This window comes from Ascaphus truei, chromosome 1 (assembly GCF_040206685.1).
Source record: "Ascaphus truei isolate aAscTru1 chromosome 1, aAscTru1.hap1, whole genome shotgun sequence".
Lineage (NCBI taxonomy): Eukaryota > Metazoa > Chordata > Amphibia > Anura > Ascaphidae > Ascaphus > Ascaphus truei.
Genome location: NC_134483.1, coordinates 166654123 through 166677811, shown reverse-complemented (window position 1 = coordinate 166677811; position 23689 = coordinate 166654123). Strand labels below are relative to the sequence as shown.

The 23689-nt window shown below is 45.1% G+C and overlaps 1 protein-coding gene across 2 annotated transcripts in view; it reads right to left on the bottom strand.

Annotated features, from left to right (window-relative positions):
* MAMDC2 (MAM domain containing 2) overlaps positions 1 to 23689 on the bottom strand; it is a 124754-nt gene that overhangs the window by 44683 nt on the left and 56382 nt on the right. For both annotated transcript variants that reach the window (XM_075597827.1, XM_075597835.1), the window contains exon 3: positions 3854 to 4122. In XM_075597827.1, the coding sequence (XP_075453942.1) occupies positions 3854 to 4122 (269 nt within the window). The remainder of the gene's footprint in view (positions 1 to 3853; positions 4123 to 23689) is intronic.

The following is a 23689-nucleotide window of genomic DNA, read 5'->3' as shown; positions in this document are numbered from 1 at the left end:
ATCCGGCACTACCACAACCATGCTATGTACCAGCAAAGCGTAAGGAGTGCGAGTTATACCCATAGTGGAGATAAACAAATTATATGCTGCATACAGTCTGGCAGAATAAAAAGGTGTAACAGACAGCAAACAAAATGCCCCTAGTGGTGTACCTGGGGATTATATGACAACAATGTCTCAAACAGTGTTATATTTAATGGTTGCAATAAGATGGTCTTTTATTCTGTAACATAGGCATCCATCTTGACAGGTAGGAGCAAATGCCAGGCTTAACCTTTTATTCTGATGGCCCGGCTGCCCCCTCAGTCAGAATTGGAAGTATACAGATTGGTCTGTAGCTCTTGAGGTCTTCTTTGTCTCCTTTCTTGTGGATGAGGATAACTATGGTATTGTTCTTTCTTGTGGATGAGGATAACTATGGTATTGTTCTTTAATGTTCCTGTTCCTGTTCTTCCAGCAGCATGTAAAGATTTTTGCAATAATTTCCCCAACTTCTTCCCCAGCTTCTTTCAAGATGTCAGTTGTAATTCCATCTTCCCCGGGAGCTTTCCCATTCTTCGTTAATTTTATTGCCTTTGCCACTTCTGGAAGGATGCATGGTGGTTTCTTCTCGCACTTCCTGCTGGATTATATCCTGTGTAATCTGTGTACAATCTCATGTAGAAGTCCTGAACTCACTTTATGATAAATTTGCTTCTTCCCAATCCTATGTCACCGCTTCGTCTTCTTTAAGCTTTTGTTATCGTCAATAGTCTTCCTCACCATATCACACTTACATTTTCTTACGTGTTCAGCTATACATGTGGGGATTGTCGTGCACAGCTCTGCATATCTGATTCTTGCTTCTTGGCTTTATTTCTTGTCGCCTCATCAGTAACTGCTTTTCTTATTCTGTTTGTTAGCGATTCCTCCATTCTCTTTCTGTGCTTTCAACTACAATCTTAAGATGTTCTTCACAATTGTGTGTATATTTCCAAACACACACACGCACCCGCATGTAACCCCCTTTGGAATTATTATGTCCTTAAGGAGTTAACTGTGTGGGCCTACCCAGAGTACCGCCCCTTTCCCATCCCATGGTGCTTGGTGACAAGGCAGAATCATAGCCCCACCCAGTTCTGCCTAGTGATAATTATGTAATTGCAGGATAGATATATATAAAGGGGAGTGGCTTCTAGACTGAGGTCCCAGGAGGAGTTGAAGAGTTTCTAGTTAAGGACAGTGCTCTGTTTAGATAGCGTTTGCAGAAATGGCACCACAGTACTCTGATTCTCAGACAGGCAGCCTATGTCCAGAGGGGGCTCAACGAGCTGCAGTTCCGAGGCATATTTGGACCATCCCCATAGGAGGGTCCATAGCTGACTCTCGCCGAGAAGACCACGTTTTGGCATTTAGCACCAGAGACAGGGACACTGATCACATACAAAGAGTAGTACAAGGCCCATTAGGGCCCAAAAGGAAAGAGCTCTATCGACACTACAAAGCAGAGGGATCCTTTATGTAACAGGAGTTAGTCAAGCCTAGGGCACCTTCCTAGCGGGCCGGGATAGTGTGCAGCGAGGGAAGAGGATACAGACAGCACATACAGAGAACCGTAATGATACTATACATAAAGTGATGTGTACCGTGTAAACGCAACTTTATTGATGGTGATTAATAAAGTTGCTGTTTGTATGAATAAAGTTCCTGGCGCCCATCATTGCATTACCAACTCCCAGCCTGCACAATCCAGCACCCTGACAAGGTAATTAACTCTGAGTAAGCCAAGATAAGAGACGTTTCATGTAAACTCCCTAGGAGCCAGGCACGGAGGGTTACATCTTTATACTATATTAGTGAAAGCACTGTATGCCTGTCTGGATGTCCTGTGTCCCTAGGGGAAATCTCATTGGTCCCTTGGCCACACGCCACCGCACACCTCTCATTGGCCTGAGGCAGAGTGGCGGGCCAAAGGACACACACACACACACACACTCTCCCCCGTCAGTCGGACCGCAGCTCACCTTCCACACCCCCCTCCCCCCCCTCTCCCGGTGCCCCTCACTCTCTCCCCCACCTCCCCCACCTCCCCCAAACCCGCACGCTCCGCAACATCCCCAGCCGCACTATCACGTGCGCTCCCGGAAGGAGGGGAAGCGCGGGCCGGGCCTCCTGCACTCCCCCGGCCTCCTGCACTCCCCCGGCCTCCTGCACTCACCATCACGTGCAACGGCTCCCGGACGGAGGGGAAGCGCGGGCCGGGCCTCCTGCACTCCCCCGGCCTCCTGCACTCACCATCACGTGCAACGGCTCCCGGACGGAGGGGAAGCGCGGGCCGGGCCTCCTGCACTCCCCCGGCCTCCTGCACTCACCATCACGTGCAACGGCTCCCGGACGGAGGGGAAGCGCGGGCCGGGCCTCCTGCACTCCCCCGGCCTCCTGCACTCCCCCGGCCTCCTGCACTCACCATCACGTGCAACGGCTCCCGGACGGAGGGGAAGCGCGGGCCGGGCCTCCTGCACTCACCCTCACGTGGCGCGGGTCTCCTGCCCCAGCCTGCCACTCTTGCCCCCCCGCCAGCTTCCGAACCCACCTCCTGCCCCAGCCTGCTGCCACGGGGATATCCGTGCCAGGAGGGGAACCGTCTGCCACCAGGAAACACCACCCAGTCAAGGTAAGTCACCCACCGTCTCCCACCCACGCACTGTCACCCAGTTACCCACCGTCTCCCACCCACCCACTGTCACCCAGTCAAAGTCACCCACCCAGTCACCCACACATCCACACATCCACCCACACACCCACCCAGTCACTCACTCACCCACTTTCACTCACTCACCCACTTTCCCACAGTCACCCACTTTCCCCCAGTCACCCACTTTCCCCCAGTCACCCACTTTCCCCAGTCACCCACGCACTCACTCACCCACCCACTCAACTCAGTCACCCACCCACGCAGCGACCCAAAGTCACCCACCCACCGACCCAAAGTCACCCACCCAGCGACCCAAAGTCACCCACCCACCCAGCGACCCAAAGTCAAACCGACCCAAAGTCACCCACCCACTCAGTCACCGACCCACCCACCCACTCAGTCACCGACCCAACTCAGTCACCCATCCACCCACACACTCAGTCAACTGAGTCACCCACCTAGCTGTCAAGGGGGGGGGGGGGAAGCCCAACCCTGTCGCCCGCCCCCCCAAAATTACATCCCGGGCAACGCCGGGTATATCAGCTAGTATGTAAATATATTTAGCTTGTGCTAATCGAGCATCTTACATTTCATTTTCAAAAAAGGGAAAAACCTACAATAACTGTCAGCAATGAAGAATGTAATGCTTCCATTTCTATGTGGAATAGGAAAATCGGTCCTAGCGCCTATAACCACTTCCAAGATCACAAGCTCATACAAAACAGCAACAAATAAGTGAACCATTATTATTGGCATAATAAAACTTAGAACTTCATATACCGAATATTTCTCTAAAGTTCAACGTTACAGCATTGCTACTTTAAATATCCAACAATAATACAGACAAAATATACCGGTTATAATTCAGATGTAACTTTACCACAATAATAAATGTCCCTGGTATAGTTCATATTCATGTTTAACTGAATAATAAATATCCCTGGTATAGTTCATATAAGAAATATTTTCTAGAAGAGAATGGGAGAAACTTTATTTGTGAAATATGTACCAGATATGGCAAGTATTAAGAGAGCCAGCTTCAATAAGCTAGTCTGACAAGCCAGTATATTATGTTGGAAAAGTTTGTAAACGAAGACAGCAATGATGTGATAAATCATTTCTATAGGTCACACATTCTTTCTGAAAACAATAAAACATATATAAATACTGTAGGCTTACCTTATATTTTCTTGTGGTATTTCTCAAATCTATGCTTGATATTAGCCAGCTGTCCGACTGCTCCTTGGCTGACCATAGCAGATAATCAAAGCTCTCTCCCTCTGGCCTGACAAACACGTTTAGCCTGCTGGGCTCAGAAGAAGATTCCGACCCAGCAATTTGGTAGACCAGTCTGAGACAGCTCCATTCTTCAGGCTGGAGGTCGGCGCTGAGAAGTACAGCTTTCTGACCCGGTGTTCCATATGAAGTGTCCAAGGAAATGTAATGACCTGTAATCACAAGTATAACTTTACATTATCCAGCCATTATTAAAGTAGTGGTCTCGAGAAGGGATTCAGGAGAGCCTGACTACATTCAAGCTCTTTAGCCAACATTTCCTGAAATTTTGCACTTTGTTTATGCTTTAACAAGAGACGACAGAGAAGCCCAATGCTACATCCAACATGACAAAAATACACAGTAAAATACTTATATATTCTCTTGAAAAAGGGTAATTTAGTTTAACCCTTTGGCCAAAGCATTGTAAGCTTGCGAGCCACGACAAGGCAGACCCTGTTCGCAAGTCCTAACACTACCAGAAAAAATACCAATATACCTCTATTAGGATTACAATTCTCATTTACCTCTATTAGGAGGGAGAAAGACCACATTGGATCTATATCCAGAAGAATGAAAGGACCTACTCACTTGGAAAGTGCTTGCTTGCTGGGGTTTTGTGTTTTGTTATGCTTTAACAAGAACAGAAAATATTTCAATATAAATCCTTTTTTGTTAAATAAGGAATGACAGATTGGGGCATGTAAATAGGAAACTAGTCCCACTACTACACGTCAATTACTGTGACATAATATGCTTGTAAACGGTTTATAAATGTATTATGCAACTTATTTATATAACTTACTTGCACCTGCCTAGCCACACACGCAGTTGTCAACAGCTTTCCCGGGGCCAGAGTCTCCATCGGGACGACAGGTTGTTGAAGGAGGGGAGGTGTCTGCTCCCCCCCCCCACCCCCACTGGCAGCCATGTAGGCCCACCTCCCCCCTATATTTCACTCCCCCCTCTCACTCACTCCCCCCTTCACTCCCCCCATTCTCTCTCTTTCACTCACTCTTTCACCCTCTCTTCCCCCTCGCCCTACCTGTGGAGATGGGGTCAATCTATGCTCTAACTGGCGGTGGAGGGGGGCCCACCCAGGCAGCCGATACCGGAAGCTGGGTTAGGCATGTAGTGACGGGCCCTCCTCCGCCACCGGGCCCCGACAGAGGTCTCTGCCCTCCCCATCTGTCGCCGACCCTGCATACACATCTATCTTACTTTAGGCTAATACCAGTGGCCCAGTGCAGAGTGAGAAATTACCAAGGTGCTGTTCGAGGGAGGGGCGCAACACTTGTCTCAAAGGGGACTAAACTGGAGAACATTTATACTAGTACTAAGAGAACCATCTTTGGAGACCCAGTTAAGATCTCCAAAGTATATCTATTCTACTCCCTGTGATCCTGTGGAAGTCACTACACCTCCTGGTGTTTCAGGCACAAAACGTAGACTGCAAGCTCTTAGTTTAATGTACAAATTTCTACGTACAGTGCTGTGTATGGAAAAAATATGTTTTTACTGAGGTAAAAAGGTGTGCTACTATATGTATTCTATTAAGAAACCACTGGATGGCACTGTCACTGAATAGTACGGGCGAACACTTTCACTGTATTTTGGTTCTAAAAATAAATAAAGTGTGTTTTGCTTTGCTGGAACTCAATTGGTGTTGGTTTTGGATTTAAGGGGGGGGGAAGTAGGTAAAAAAAAATTTTTGCTAAATTTGCAAAACGAATCCAAGGTTTTGGTTTGAAATTCGCATCGTTTCGAACTTCGACTCGAATTTCGAACCTGTGAACCTGCCCATACTTCCTGTATAGTGCACGTTTCCACATAATGTTGCGCGGAGGGTGCGTATTGGGAATGTGCGCACATTGTCAGTTATACCTGTGAGAATTGTTGCTAGAACATGGGAAAAATATCCACATAACATTTTTCTAGACTTCTCTCCAACCCAAGCACATAGTAATGAAAACATCAAACAAACAGCACTCTAAATGTCATGGGTTGGCATCTGGTTACATAGAACATGAACAGGCCCAGCCCTCCAAAGTTTAGCTGGAAATATGTGTCAACCCAGTGGGGAATGGAAAGGTTCTAGATTATAAAGCGAAAATGTACAAATTGGCATGGTTTTACGGAGATTATTTGCTAATCTCTTGTCTGTAAATCTGGGGCAAAACCAGTGTAAAAATAGCACCATGTTTTTCAAAGATAAGGAACTCAGTTAAAAAGCAATTTGAGTGTTTTCCTTTGATAAATCTGGTGGAATTATTTTGCACTGGTTTTGTCTCTGTTTTGCTGAGTTTAGTAAATAACCCCATCTGTTTTGCCATGAGACTGGCACTGGCTGCATTAGCATGTAAAATAAAAAAGATGGCCGACTGCAAGCTTTGAGAAAAATTCCACTCAATCTGCATTCAGCAATATAGAAGAAAATGCAGCGCACCACGATCCAAAAGAAGAGCAGGTCTGGCCAAAAAGGTAATCTTTAATGAGGAATCATAAAAGCAAGGGATGCAACCCTTCTACGCGTTTCGTGTCTAGCACTTTATCAAGAAGTTCTTGATAAAGTGCTAGACACGAAACGCGTAGAAGGGCTGCATCCCTTGCTTTTATGATTCCTCATTAAAGATTACCTTTTTGGCCAGACCTGCTCTTCTTTTGGATCGTGGTGAGCTGCATTTTCTTCTATATTGCTGGACTTCATCTCTCTTCAGCAGCACGCGGTGGAGGGGAGACTCTGGTTGCTAGTGAATACTGTGAGTACTCAGGGCCAACCCAATGAGGTAGGGGAGGCTGTCTCTGGACTACCTACCCCAGCCTTCAGGGTATCTAGTGCCCCATTGCTTTATGCCCAGTATATACACTTATTAATGCATCAATATCCAGAGTGTGTCCCCCTCCTTCCTATATATAGCACACTTTGAGCACCTTACCTCACCAAACCTCAATCTGCATTCAGTTTATATCTGTTGCTGCCGCTCTTCTTTTTGCTGCACATTTCTTGTCCAGGTGCTCTTGGTGATATCGTAACCGAGATGTGACTACTGTACATTGCCATAAATGATATGTGGTGTAGACTGCTTCTTGTTGTGGAACTTGTCAATATTCCAAGCAGGGAATTATATAATGAGAATAGTAAACAAAGGACAACATCTGTGTGCAAAACATATCTCAGCAGCTTTACTTTCCATAGAACAGAGCCTTGTGTGGTAAAATCACACAAACCACTAAAGTATCAAAATATGTCAACCCTGACTAACATGTCCAAAAAGTACAGGCCAATGGTAGGATATGGTGTCCTCTCCAGTTTATCCTTATTCCCTAGATAGATACAGTATGGTGTTATATTGAAATATAAATAGCAGTAGAATGCACCACATGTTTCTAACGGTTAAATAAAAATCAGCCTGTTACTACAAGCCTAGTGTAGTAGACATAGCAGTGCGTTCAAAAATAGATTTAAATGCATGATTTAAATCCCATGAAGAATATTTAAGACGCTTCCTCCTGTAATTACAATGAGGTTATGCTTTCTTTTGCATAGACTATATAACTAGACACTACAAATAGTATTTTACAGGAATCTGATCCATAATCATGGTAGCATGGCTAAAGCTAGTCAGACTGGGTGGGGAAGCTGTTTTTGAGGTATGTGTTCTTAATTCCTTTAAAAACAGGGGATCTATACAACCATTAATACAGTTTAATTTAAAAAATACAGACAAATCCAATATCATGGAAAAATCTAACTCAACATTATCCACCTTGAAATCTTACAAATGACGGTGTCTGTGTGACTATCACCTTCATTAGCCAGGCATGTTTCTCAGCAGCCGCCTGTGGTGTTCTGTGTCAATCCACACAATCCGACAATAATAATTTGCCCTCCTTGCCATATCCATTACCATATCCATTTAGAATATACTGAATAGATTTCGATTGGATTTATAGACACTAAGAACATGCCCGACATACAATAAATTAATGGAAACATTGCTTTTTGAATAGGTTGAAGAACGTGAAAAACAGAATGGACTGACCAAAAGCCCTACCAAAAAAAAAAAATATCATTATATGGTGTATATATACCACTGTCACAGGCCACACAGCGAGATCACAAACATTTCAACTAATAGGGGCCAAAATCAGTGAGAAGTGAGGGTTCTGGACCAAAAAGGCCGTTGTAATGGCAAAGTACGGAATCCCACTAGTTAAACTCCACTGAAGACTGGGAAACAGATGCTAGAAATCCGGCAGACTGCGCCCCCCCCCAAATCAGTGAGGCACAGAGAAAGGCAGGCAGAACTATTGGAATACTCAGGGGGGGGCGGTGGATAGATAGAGACTGGGCGGCATATAGTGAAAGGTATTAGAAGAATAAAGGGGGCATATAAAGAGAGATTAGATAGTGTAGAAAAAAAAAAAAAAAACGTCAAAGCCTAGAAAAGAAGGGAATAGAGGGAGAGCCATGGTCTGTCATTTCCACTGTAGTAGCACAGCTATTTTCCAGCAAATAAAGAAAACGTTCCCAACGTGTACTGTTTTATCCTCCATTTGCTATGTAATTCTGTAGAACTTTCCTATAATTTCAACAGTATGAAAGAAGAAATAAAAAAAACCAATGCAATATATACACCGCACACAACATTTTCAGAAAAGACACAAGAAAATTGGTTCCCAGTTTCGGAGGGGGAACGTACATATTCGACTGAATGAGCAGAACATGTTGTTTTGCCCAGCTCGAACTCTTATACTGTATGGCCTTTTTCTACAACAGGGGTGGCCAACTCCATTTCTCAAGGGCCACCAACAGGTCAAGTTTTCAGGATATTCCTGCTTCAGCTGAATCAGTGATATCCTGACAACCTGACCTGTTGGTGGCCCTTTAGGACTGCAGTTGGCCGCCCCTGTTCTACAACAGGGTTCTTAAGGACACAAAGAACCATAGACTAATAATAATCAGCTTTCACAGCCTATGTCTAAACTCAAAAGCATCCACTAATCCTATTGCAATTTAATATAACAATGGAGCAATTATACAGTTGACACCCACAAGTTACAAGAACATGACTATTTAGGATTCACATTAAATAAACCCCACCTTTCCAACTTGTTGCTGGCCTCTCTGACTGCAAAGGGGTTAATGAAAAAAAAAAACAAAACCTTACAATGCTGCTGATAATGTCTGCTGTCTGCAAACATGAGCAACTACAGACGTGTACCTTCCTTTGGGGAGCGCTTAAATGTGCTGCAGCTGTTATTTCAAGTGCAGCAGTAGCTGCCCAAATGGGATCGCCAACAACAGGATTACCACAAATTATATGAAGAGCGGACACTGCTGGTTAAAAAGTTCCATGTGCTGTAAACCCTTTTTAAGGAGAGACAATTTCATGCCAGAAGTAATCCGAGCAGCTTCTGTTGTCCTTTTGCGACATTGGAAGCCAGGGTTCTTATACAGCATATGTCACTATGGAATTCATTCCCTGTCGTCATTCAATCGGAGACACTGAGCACGATTGGGAGGCCAAAGCCTAAGCTGTCAAGTCCTAGCCTGCTTGTTCCATGCAGGGGAAAATGATCAGTTAGTTTGTCAGCACTATCCGGTGACCCTCCACGAACCCTTCCTCCACATTACATTCTAGATGGAGCAATTGAGCAGCTGGCTCGTGGTGGGAAGTCCCTTCTCCTTCCTTCACTATGAGCAGTTGGAACATGAGCAAACTGGAAGCCACAGGGAAGACTTTCACAAGCTCTTTCAAACCATCAGGCTCCACATCACCCAGATGGTTGAAGCCATTCCAGGTTTATAAACAGTCATTGGAGATGTAAAAGTATCAACTAGATGTAATAGGTTTTCCCCCAAACTCTAGGAGACTTCACTATTACAGTGTTTTGTGCTGCTCACCTGCTGGCTCACAGAATACTGAGTGTCCGCCGATGGTAGTGGGGACGAACAGGACAGGCTGTCATTGCTGGGTGGTTCTTTCTTACTGGTGCAGTGCCTCCATTCCCCGCAGGCACCTGCTGAACTGGGTGCAGTCCCTGCCGGAAAACTCTCGGATACTTCCCCGGATTAACTGCACTCTCAGGCAGGATACAGCATACAACGGTATACTTCTTTTCAAGTCCCTGGAATCAACCCCCAAAGCTTGAGGCCCTAAAGGTCTATCCTCAGCTCTTCCCTTATGTCCTGGTGGCAAAAGGGGTAGTGGTCCCACTCCCCTAAGGGAGGGGAAGGAAGGTGGGCAGAGCCCTGACTCCACACTTCCTAGAACGCAGCATAGCCTCTAAATTTAGGCTCTGCAGCTCTTTTTGTACCCAGGAGGAGGGTCCAAGGTCTGAGCCCTTGAGTGGGCCGTACACAGGCCTCAGCCCGCCCCCCGTCACTCAAGGAAGCTGCTTACTGCAGGGAAAAACCGAGATTAACCCTAACACTGCCTGCACTGGTACCAGGGCTTGTGTGTTAGGCATGGCAGATTAGCAGGCAAGAGGATACATGGCTACACAGATACACAATTATTGCAAGCACATTTCATATGGAAAAAAAAAAGTCCAGGCTTTATATTTTCCCAGCTATAATTTAAAAATCTGCCGTCTACATCTGCATCGCCCCAAACGCGGATGCCTGGTGGGGTTCCCCAATAAATCTCTGCTTTTGCTTTCTGCTGTGTTTCGTCAGCCCCACCCTCTGGAATGCAAATGCCCTGGAGGACAAAAGGACTCTGAAATCATAGCTGCATTCATTCTGAACCCCTTCAGTCTACATCTGCGTCGGCCCAAAGGCAGCGTAGCCAAAAGGTAGCCAAAGGGTGTGAGCCATTTGCTACCGTTCGCTGATGTTTGTTGGTGTTAAAATTGCTATATTTCAATCTGAAACTCTCCAACCCTTTTACCCCTGCACCCAATTTTCCAACTCTGACAGTCCATGAAATATCTGTGGATATCTGTGACTGAACAAGGACTTAGGATGACTACAGGTCAAAACTCTGTGATATCCATGCTCCACTACGCAGAATAAGAGTACGGGGGCCCACCTTCCGTGGGTTACAACTGACCTTATAGTGCTCTACCATCTTAGGGATGACTTGTGGAAAAGTTACCAAGTAACAGGCACTACCAAGGATCTTAAAAACTACAGATACCTGTGGAATATGTGCACAAGGCAAACAAGACACGCAAAAGCACAATATTACTCTGACAATCTTCGCCAGAACACATAAAACCCAACTAACTTCTGCAAGGTTATCAATAATATATTCCAGCCTTCTAGCCATCAACAACTATGTAATATCATTAAGGAGGATATTACTCTGACAAATCCCACTGACATTGCAAATGCATTCAATGATTACTTTGTGGTGTGTGCTACTAACTTATTAGCAAAACGCAACCCAAACCACAGACATGAACCTCACTCTATAATATGGGCATGATAAGCCACTATAGCAGCCAATGGTCACCCTAATCAAAAAGCATGAAGGCCAAAAATACACAATAATAAAACATACACAAGCACCTAAACACCACAATTAAATAAATAAAAGCACTAGCCAACAAATCAATTAATTAATTTTAAACACTAGCCAACAAATCAATTAATTAATAAAACCATTAGGCAGCAGATCAATAAAAAACCAGTAGCCAACACCAAAAATAATTTAATAAAAACGTCAAACAATAGGAAAATTAAATCAAAACAAGCCATCCAAATTACAAAAAATTTAAGCCAAACAATATACAGACAAATAATAAACAGCAATCAATAGAAAAAAAGTATTTTGCCAAACAAATGCATTGACTGTTAATGTATTATTCTGTGCCATTTGGTATAGATAAATACAGTATCAGTCAATGGGCAATAAAAAACATTAAAAAAAAAAATACAAATCAAAAAACATGAAAAAAATACATCTACATACATTCAATATTTTTCTTACCTTTAGAAGTGTTGACCCTCTGAATCCTTTCATTTCTGCAAGCTCTCATACAGCGACGTCATCAAAGTCAATCCACCTTGAAGAGCCGGAACAGGTAACAAAATGCTTCTTTCTTTTATCGTCTATCACCTTCTTCTATAATTATTTCTCTTTTCTTTAATCTTCTCTTCATCTGTCAATCCATAGCCCCATGGTAAATCCACAAAATGATGTTGTCTCGTCAGCTTCTTGAGGTAAAATGATCCGTCAAGGCCTTATATATGGCCTGTGACGTCACATTGTAAGTTCAGATGTACAGCTCCAATCTGATTGGACGCTGTATCGTGCCCGCCTCTTTTTTTTTGTTTGTTAAGGATGTGATGTCATCTCCAAGGGAGGTACGTCACATCCTTAAAACCACATGGCTATATCACATGGTATTACAGCCAATGGTATTGAAGACAATCCCATTGGTTGCTGTACCATGTGAAAGGTTACATTAGTTCAAAAGGATGTGACATCATCCCTTAAAGTGATGTCAAATCCTTTTGCACTAATGTAACCTATCACATGGTATTACAGCCAATGGGATTGTAGACCCTGCTGTCCTGAGAGCGGTCTCTGGGGGGAGGGGGAGAGCGAGCAAAGCCAGGAAAGCCATTGCGGGCCGCACAGTTAGTGCGGGTGTACCGCATGCGGCCCGCGGGCCGTTTGTTGTGCAAGCCTGTTCTAGCGGAACCCCTGACACTGCTCCGCAGAACCCTGGTTGGGAATCACTGACCTAATGTAACATTGACTTCCTGCGTTAACTATAACGGAGCTCTATGGATTGACGTTGTTACAGGGAACACCTCTTATGCATAAAATTAGCACTAACGTCTGCGTTGGTGAGCTTTGAAGATACATGTTAGCACTTAACGATGCGCTAATATAAGTTAATGCCTCGTTTAGTCAATAATAGAGCTTTGGGGATCAGGGCCCATGTGTTTTCCTAAGCATGCATTTGTGATATTCTGATACAACTCCCTAGTAAGTGAGTGGAAAAACTGGGCATAGAGAAAATGTTTGCTGGTCAGCAAATAGAAGATACTAAAATGTATCTTCCACTAGACCAGGGGTCTGCAACCTCTCAAGGAAGAAGAGCCATTTTATAAAAAGAATTCTTCCTCTAAAATATTCCACAAGCCGCAACACATGCATGAATATTAACCCCCACAAACACATACATATACTGTACACACCAATAGGTATATACTGTATAAACATTAACATACAAAATAATATGTGGGTGAATAAAATGCATCTCACAATAATAAATCCCTTTATTTAGTTTTTTTCATACATACACTACCCTCCCCAAAAACAAATACATAACCCTCCCCAAATACACAATAAATAAATAAATATATACACACACACACACACACACACACACACACACACACACACACACACACACACACACACACACACACACACACACACACACACACACACACACACACACACACACACACACACACACACACACCCCCACCCCCACACACACCAATAGAAATCTTGTGGGCCCAGGTTAAATTAAAGGAGCAGCCCCCCCATCTTCCCCTTGTAATCCCCACATCTCACCCCCCCCCCCCCCATTAATCCCCATATTTTATCCCTCCTCATTAAACCCCACACCGCATAGCGTATTGTTTGTTGGGATATAGGGAGAGACAGAGGGGAGATGAAGAAGGGGAGAAGGGGGAGGAAGTACGGGGGGGGGGGGAGAGGGGGAGAGAGGGAGGGGGAGGAGAGGGGGGAAGGGGAGAAGGGGAGGGGGAAGGGAGAGGAGGGGAAGGAGAGGGAGAGAGGGGGAAGGAGAGGGAGAGAGAGGGGGGAAGGAGAGGGAGAGAGAGGGGGGAAGGAGAGGGAGAGAGGGGGAAGGAGCGGGAGAGAGGGGGGAAGGAGATGGGGAGAGAGAGAGAGAAAGGAGAGGGTGAGAGGAGGGAAGGAGAGGGAGAGAGAGGGGGGAAGGAGAGAGAGAGAGAGGGGGGGGAAGGAGAGGGAGAGAGAGAGGACAGGGATATTGTAAGAGAGGATCTGAGTGTGCCTGCTGTCTTCCAGCTGCCCTGGAGCATTGTGGGGTCCTGTTAGAAACTTGTAGAGAGGGGGCCTGCCGAAAGGTGCCCACGGAGGTGCCTGTCAGGGGAACCTCCCTTCTACCAGTCTATAGCAAGGTGCTTGGACAGGTACCTCCACGGACACCTTCCAGCAGGTAACCTCTGCAGATCAGGCCAGCTTAGGTTTGCCGGCAGGTTACGGCAACCTGCAGACTGCCGTAAGTAGGAGCTGGAAGAGCCTCATGTGGCTTGGGAGCCGTAGGTTGCCGACCCCTGCATTAGACAAACATCACAAGGCTTCCAATACTCTGCTTAGTTGACACATTTACTAAAAATACAAAACCAATCATTTGTCATGTAACCTGCCACACTTACTGAAAATATGTGTAAGTCAACATTTAATAGAGGAAAACACACAGGACTATTAATAACAGGATAGCTACTATACATTATCTCTGTCTTCAACTCAGTTTTTAATTATTAGCATCTGATTAATGAACCGTCTTTATGCCTGTTACGGAGTTCCCTGACTCTCACCAAAAAAGTTGGATATGGTGATGTCAAAAGTATATTTTCAAACGTTATATGACAAACGCTATATGGTAAACACCATGCTTGCCCCATTGTCAGCATACTGGTTAATACAATAAACGTTGAGAGCAATTGAAGTAATGGTTTCATGTATAAATGGGATCTCATGCTTCACTAAGCACTCAGGACCAGTGAAGTTAATGGGGTTTTTTTTTCCATCACATCATTTTAACAAATGATGGTTTTAATCATAATACTTCAGCTTCAGCATGACACCCAGCTTAAAATACACAATTTTTATGGTGAAATATAAACCAGTCCTCCGCTGTGAGTCACAGGCTGCAATAGTGGTTTAGAGAGGCCTGCAAAGCACAGAACAAAAGATCACTGCAGGACTCACAAGTTCATTTCAGACCAAAGAAGTTACATAAAGATGGAGAGCAAGTGTGTGACATCAATCTAATATTTTGCTTGTAGCAGACACTTCTGGTAGCAAGAGAGTTAAAACTTCATATGTGGGAGGAAACATCTTCCACGTCCAACATAGTGGACATACTGTGTAAAATAAGGATATGAAGGACATATTTCTAAGCCACAAAAAAAAGTGTCTTTTTACCATAGCAGTGCTTTGGTTTTGTTGCTGTTTGGAAGAGATTGGATGGCATATGGGCTGGAGGCCAGGTCTAATCATTGCACGGCTCTACATTCTGCAGGTACAAGAAGCTTCAGACTTTGTTGTTAGTGTGTAGTTATACACAGCATTACCTTTTATTACAACTCCTGCCTATATAATACCATTACCTTTTATTACAACTCCTGCCTATATAATACCTCTGGTAGCAAAAAGCTCTGAAAAGTGCATTCGCGTACCGGAATATCCACAAATGTAAATTATGTATAAAACAGACATATCTATTACTTTAATAAAGAACACAATATACTGCAATATTTCTCTGCAATTGTGGGAAAAATATATTTTTTGGGGGGGTGGGGGAAGGGTATCATGTTAAGAGTGTGGAATTGAATGAGCTAAACAAGCAAGTAAATCTGTCAGTCGCGATGGCTTGTCTCAGTGTTTTCCAGGGTAAAAACACAATTGACTCATTAAACGAATTGACAAAGGTTGTTAAAAAGAGAATTATCTCCAAATATGGATCTCTCTGACACACAAACAGCCAAAAAAAATTATGTGGTAATATCAGATTGTCAAAATCATGACAGATTTGGAATAAACTGCAGAAAATGGAGATATAGAGTTTCCCCAGTAAAATGACCTGATATGATTTAAAGCACCATTGTTTTATTATATATATATATATATATATATATATATATATATATATATATATATATATATATATATAATAAAACAATAATATATGTAAGGATGTGTATACATATATATGAGGGTTCCGCGCTGTCACTAATAAAGGAAGCGCCATACTGTTCTTTTGCCAGTAAGGTCACTGTGTGAATAGTCAGGCTGCGCATGCGCGAGGGAAGCGCGCGAAAGGCAACCAATCTGGAGGGACTTTGGGGATTGCACTCTGAACTCTGAACTGTGGGAGAGTCAGCTGAGGCTGAGGACCAATAGGGTGCGAGACTCTGGATGGAGAGACAGGATGCGTGTGGGCGGTGGGAGACACGAGTGAGAGGTGAAGGAGGAAGGTGGCGGAACCTCGTGTGCGTGAGCGGAGGGTCAGTGACCCTTCCGCTTAGGTGAGAGACATTCCCCAGCCCCGAGGAGCATTACCCCTGTCATCGTAGGGTGCCGCTTTTGTAGGGACGGCCGTAGCAGTTAGGGACGTATCCCTTTAGTGCGGGTTCATCTGCGGAGTTGCGGACGCCATCTTGGTCTGGAGAACACTGCACAGCACAGCGGAGTGTCGGCGCAAGGCTGGAGCAACACTAGGGATCCTGTGTGAAGTGGTGTGGTCACCGTAGTGACCGGAAGGTATCGTTAGTCAACAAGTGCACCTACACCGGTCATCAGGCGCTGATCCCGCCTCCCACTAACTAATTGGGGGCACCAGTGTGCCATCATACTATTCTATACAGATACTAGTTACCGGACATACTCCTTGGGAGAGTGGCAGAGCCACTTGTGTACAGAACATTATTCCTAGCAAGGTGTGGCTGAGCCACTGTGTGTGTGTTACGTTATGTTATGTAGAGTATAAGGGTCTTATACATGTCATGTATACTCTGCAAGATTCCGTTAGTTCATCTCTATAGTAAAAGGTTGCCTGTTGCACAATACCGTTGTTATGTTTCTTGCTCAGGGTAGATTCTCTAATATGGGGATCCTGGGTAAGTGGAGGCGCTGCACCATGATACGTAAGGTATTGACCCCAGGCTCCCCAACAGCGGAGGCTCAGAGCTCCTGAAGCCACAGGTATACACAACACCAGTAGTTCCTTTAAAGCAGGGATTCACAAAAAGGGCTACATATATATATATATATATATTTAAGTTATGGTGGGTAAAAAAAGTGACAAAAACCCTCCACAGCAAAGCATATAGCAAATGGAAATATTACTGTATGCTCATTTGCATGTCATAGACAGGTCTGCAACCCCGCCTTTCACCATTATCACCCAGCACACAGCACTTCCACTGCAGCAAGGGATTCTGGGAAATGACATGCAAATGAGCACACAGTGGCACCTTTTACTTCAAAACCATTAACATGGTTCCCTATAGGCTTAAGCTTGCTGCATGGTCACAGCTTTGAGCACAGCCAGGGTTAAGATGCATAGCCAGATCGAAACGGCTGTCTGTGGGTGGGTTCTATTATTATAGCTAACCATATACAGTCTCTGTACACAGCAATATAGGGTTTCTCTTATATGTTATTCCATGGTTTGGAGCAGACGTCCCCGCTTCAGCATGGTCTCGCATCCTTTCTTCCTAGGGGAGCTAAGCCCCACGAGAGCTCAGAGAATCTCTCCTCTGTAAGTCCAATGTTAAGGACAGGACATCCCCGCTTCAGCAAGGTCTCGCGCCCGTCCTTCCTGGGATTAACAACCCAGGCAGTCCCAGCAGGCTGTACGAATACCATCCAGTGGGCCTAGGGGCTGTGCCAGCATCCACAGCTGGGGAGAATTCTCTGTCCCCCTTTTTTGGGAACAGCAGTCTCTCTCTTTATAGTCAATTCCTGACTTTTAACTTTTAAACCTCCATGAGCAATCAGTAGTTCAGCCTGCTCGATTAGTTTGCAGCTGCTGCTGGCTCCTCTAGGGAAATTAACTCTCTGTCCACTGGAAAGTCCCATAGCTGCCCTATTCCAGCACCTACAGGACAGTGATGGTATCACTATATTTGAAGCAGGGGGTCTCTGGAGCTGAGTTGCGTTAATTTCAGCTTCACCCTGCTTCCCTAGATATTTACCTCGGAAGCGGGTGCCGATAGCAGCTCTGGATGGGCTAGTTGGGGCTATAATAATGGAGGTTTAGATGTCCTGTGACACGCGGGCCAATATGAAACCATGACGTCATCCCTTGCGGCTTCCTATTGGTCCGCCTGACCGGGACATTTAAACCGGCGGAGCTGCTACCGGCACCCCCTGCGGAGGTAAGTATCTCTGGAAGCAGAGAGGCCTGGAGCGGAAATTCAGCATTTGTTTGGAGAGCATATGATCCTTTAAGATGATGTGTGCCCAGCGGTGGACTACATTACATATTACATATGTCAGCCGCCTCCTTTCTGCCGCTCCCTCCTCTTCTTTCCAATTCAGAGCGTCAAATGACGCAGCGGACGTCACCAAAGTGACGGCACACGGCGTCTCGTTGCCATGGTAACGTGACATCATGATGTCATTGGACTCCGCGACGTTACGTTGCCATGGCATTGAGACGTTGTGTGACATCACATTGGTGACGTCCTCGCCATTATTTGACGCTGCTAATCGGGAGGAGGGCGACAGAAAGAGACAGCAAGGAGGAGCCCGACATATGTAAGTGAGTTCCCATCAGGTTCGAGAGCGCAGCAAATGTAGATGTGGGGGGACATTTTTGCCGTCACCAAATTTTGCCACCCTAGGCCCGGGCCTAACGGGAAATCAAACCTATGTGGCCTGGTTCCTCTCTGGGCTCCCCATGTTCCCCTTTACCTCCCGATCTGCGCGGAGGGGCAACGGAGCATCCGGCGGTAGCGGGTGATTGCGGGCTGATTGCCGAGGCGACCGGTTCGCCGGAAGACCACGACGGCGCCCTGCCGTTTCGGTCTGATTGCGCATGCCCAAGATTCGCACATGCACATTGCGGGCGCGACAGCGGCAGCCATTGCCAAGAACCTCCTCAGGGGAACTACAAGTCCCATCATGCATTGGGGCAGGATAAGTCACATGCAGCCACACAGCCAATAGGGCTGCAGCTTCCCTTGCAGGGGGAGATTGATACATTTGGCGCGCTGCGAGCCACGCCAGTCGGAGCTGGAACATCAGAGGGTTAGGGTGTAGGGAGTCAGTAGGCCTCTGCACAAGGGCAGAGACACCCATTAGGCCCCAGCTAGGCCCCAACTCACCACAGTTTGTGGTTGCTTCAGGGAAAGCCTCTTAGATAGGGACGCTTCCCCAATTACTGTCTAGTGTCAGGGACACAGTGAAGATGCCGCACGGTGATTGCGGCCTATTGTCTAGGACTAGACTACCACCCTGTGAGAGACTGCAAGGTGATATTATACACGCCAGAATTCACCCCACGCGGAGGTGGATGCCATCATGGATGACGTCGGATCAGACGGATTTCTGTGTTAATCTGCATCACCCGGGTGCTGGAGCTCCCGGGCAGGTACCCAAATAAGTGCACCAACACTTCACAGCATAGCGCTATCTCCTACACTTTGGGTGGGCCTGACATTGGGGGAAACGGACATCAATGTATTAGTGCCTGGCACCCAATGTACTTTGGGGACACTCACTGGTGGTATCAGGCCTATTATACTGTGAGGTACAGGGTAACGTTTATAGAGTGTTCAGTAAAGGTTGTTATTATATACGTGGGTGTGTGTATCATTGGTATTATTCCTGTAAGGGGCTTATCCCACCCCGTTGGGATCCCTTGCAGGTGGAGGCGCTGTCACCAGACAAAGCAGGTACACCCCAGGCTGCCAACAACGGGGTTCAGCTCTCCTGTGAGCCACAGGTAACGCGCCACACGCACCGTAGCCACCATATTTCCCATAGGGTGGGGGAAAGTGCGTTACACCTACATGGTGGTTCAAACAGTTTAATGGATAAACAAAAATACAGTAGTTAAAACAAACCAATAAATTGTGTACACAGCAATACAAAATCAAATTATATTTTTTATTCAAAATATTCATACTACATTCCTTCCGACATTGTCACATCATGGTGTGTCAGACACGTAAGCACACAACTGATGAGGAGAGCAATTTACCAAACAGGGTAAATCTACTTAGATCCAATCTGTCTATAGATGGGCCCCTTGGCTTTGCCTGCACATTTTAGATAGCTCCAGGGATATGAGAACGCAGTGATACCATACTGGCCAAATCTCCCTATTTATGTGGGAATCTCCTTACTAATTGTTTATTTTTTCCCGTAAACCCCCCCCCCCCCCCAACTTTATCTCAATGTATCCATGGAAGACGAACAGATCTCCCACATTTTTCTACGAAACCTCCCTGAAAATACATCATTTTTAGATGTTGGTTAGTATGAGTGATCCAGTGATCTGTTATTAGTTTATTTACATGTACATACTGAGAACCTTTAGATTGGCAGCGTACACGCTAAAAGATGCATGATGGTCCCTTAGACTATAAGAGGCTGTGTAAAGCCTGTAAATTACATCTTGTTCTTGGTCTGCTTGGTGCAAGCTGAAAAGAGGGGGTTATGGAAGGTTCATTGAGGTATCCAGATGGAAAAGGTCACCAAAGCTGACTGAGCTTATGCTGACAGAGGAGGCCAAGAATAAAAAGAGAACTCGAAATCATAAGGGAAATATTTTTTTTTATTTGAAAAAGGCAACGGGAAAAAGTCCAAAGATGACTTTGAAGAAAATGGGTCACCGAATTCAGGATGTACTGTAGATAAATCAGGAGGGATCAAAGTTTTCTGAGGCAGGAGGTAAGACAGCCAAGCTTTCTATCTATGGAGAACAGCTGTTACAGATACTGTACTGTATATACCGAGAAAGTGGTGCTAGGATTACAAGGTGCGCTTTGAATGTAAAGCTTTTTCATAGTTAAATGACCTCACTGGTTATTCATCTTGAGTATGCAGAACAAAATGCTAAATTGTGAAACATGCAACACATTTCTGCATTATTATCATTGTTTATTTGTAAAGCACCAACATATTTCGCAGTGCGGTACAATGGGGGAACACTGGCGCTTATTACAGTAGAAAGTGTCCATACAGTGCAGTCCTTTAAATGTCCAAATGATGTTCCCAACCAAAATGACGATTGCAGTTGGATTCGTTAGTCCCCCATAATAAAGGGTTAAAGAAAAAACACAAATTGCGCAGTATATCTGGACAGATACATACTGTACAGGACAGTACGACCACAGTGAACTACTTACAAGATAAATCTTGCAACTTTCAGTTGAGAGGATCTGTGCTTTAACCTCTTCCTTGCTGTGATCACGAATCCCACGCAAATCTTCTCAATCCTCCTCTTCTTTAGCCTCTCCCAAGTAGATATTCGGAAGGCATGATAAGGAGAGAATACAGCAAGATAGTGTGGAAAGTACAACACAATTTATTACAATATATAAAAACAGCCAAATGTAAACTCACATATGGATGCAGTAACACGTGCAATACTAGGATGCCGTCCGCAGCTTGCTAAGGTGTCCCTTTAGCTTGTTACAAATTAAATACAGCTGTATGGCTCCTCTCAGCAGCAGTGCCCAGGACTCTCTTCGCCATCCCTGGTGTGTTCCGGCGCTGGTCCCGCTGACGTCACTGCCTGAGCGCCGTTCAGACAACTGGGAACCTCCTCTGCAGACGGTGCCTCTAGAACTCCTCCCCCCTAACGCGTTTCGTTAATTACTTCTTGGAGGTATAAATAGGGCTTATTGGCAGTAGCTCCATATCCTTTGAAAAAGTGACGTCCCCACGTCACGAAACGCGTTAGGGGGGAGGAGTTCTAGAGGCACCGTCTGCAGAGGAGGTTCCCAGTTGTCTGAACGGCGCTCAGGCAGTGACGTCAGCGGGACCAGCGCCGGAACACACCAGGGAGGGCGAAGAGAGTCCTGGGCACTGAGTTGCTGCTGAGAGGAGCCATACAGCTGTACTTGATTTATAACAAGCAAAAGGGACACCTTAGCAAGCTGCGGACGGCATCCTAGTATTGCACGTGTTACTGCATCCATATGTGAGTTTACATTTGGCTGTTTTTATATATTTTAATAAATTGTGTTGTACTTTCCACACTATCTTGCTGTATTCTCTCCTTATCATGCCTTCCGAATATCTACTTGGGAGAGGCTAAAGAAGAGGAGGATTGAGAAGATTTGCGTGGGATTCGTGATCACAGCAAGGAAGAGGTTAAAGCACAGATCCTCTCAACTGAAAGTTGCAAGATTTATCTTGTAAGTAGTTCACTGTGGTCGTACTGTCCTGTATGCACCTGTCTAGATATACTGCGTAATTTGTGTGTTTTTTCTTTAACCCTTTATTAGGGGGGACATAACGAATCCAACTGCAATCGTCATTTTGGTTGGGAACATCATTTGGACATTTAAAGGACTGCACTGTATGGACACTTTCTACTGTAATAAGCGCCAGGTATCCCATATGGTTTTTGTATGAGTTTTGTGTGTAGGTTGAGGAGATAACCTGCACTGTGGGACAACTTAGGCTGCTTTAATTGTTTGTTTTTTAGTCATCACGTTCACTTGATATTGTATGTGCACTTTATTATATTGTAGGCGCAATTAAGTATGCACACCATTTAATTTAAGGCACATTTTTTAGCATTAGCTCATTATAGGTTAAGCGCTGTAGTTTTGGTGTATTAGTTAGTTATTTACACAATGGGGGAACAGAATGATATAAATTACATAAAAAGAATAAAATACAATGTAACCTGCCCAACTCTGCCCAAGTCATACGCAGTTTACATCGGTGTGCTGTGTGTGGCTACTCCGCATGAGTTACCTTGACTCAGGGTGCTGGCTTCAGGGGGCTGGGCGATGAGCACACACAACCACTGTAAGCTCAAACCTAGACCCACCTCACCATATATTTTTATGTCTGAAAAAACCCTCACTAAAATAATTAATGACCTCCATGCTGCCAAAGACAAAAGGTCAACCACCCTCTTCTCATTCACATTCTCCATACTCTTGCTATTCGTAACAAAGCTCTATCCTGGATCTCCTCTTACCTCTCCCACCCGTACTTTCAGTGTCTCTTTTGCTAACACCTCCTCCTCTATCGATCCCTCTATGCTGATGACACACATATGTACTTTCAACCCCTGACCTTACACCTACTGTAAGTTTCTGAATGTTTCTCTGCTATATTATCCTGGATGCCCTCTGCCGACTTAAACTTAACATGTCAAAGACAGAGCTCCTCATACTTCCTTCCAAACCTGGCCCTACTACCTCCTTCCACATTACTGTTGGAAATACTATAATTCACCCAGAAGCCCAAGCACGCTGCCAAGGGGTCACACTTGACTGCTCTCTCACATTCTCCTCTCACATTCAAAAGGTAGCTAAAACCTGTAATTTTTTCCTCTGCAGTATTACAAAGATACACCCTTTCCTCTGTTGCTCGACTGCTAAAACTCTGACACAGACCCTCATTCTCTCCCGTCTCAATTACTGTAACCTCCTACTGTCCACCTTCCTGTCTCTCACCTGTCTCCCCTACAATCTATACTAAATGCTGCTGCCAGAATCACTCTACCCTTTCCGAAATCTTTCTCAGCATCTCCCCTGCTGAAATCCCACTCCTGGCTTCCTATCAAATCCTGTGTCACACACTCAATTCTTCTCCTAACTTTTAAAGCTTTACACTCTTCTGCTCCTCCTTACATCTCAGCCCTAATTGTAAGGGTTCCAGTCCAGGCTTTGGCTGGAACCCGCCCTTACCTGGCTGCTGTGGACATTTTGATTACTGGCAGCACCTGTTCAAGGGCTTAAATAGCAGCCTGTGACTTCCAGCCCCTGCCTGAACATTGTATACTTTTTGCTGTGTTACT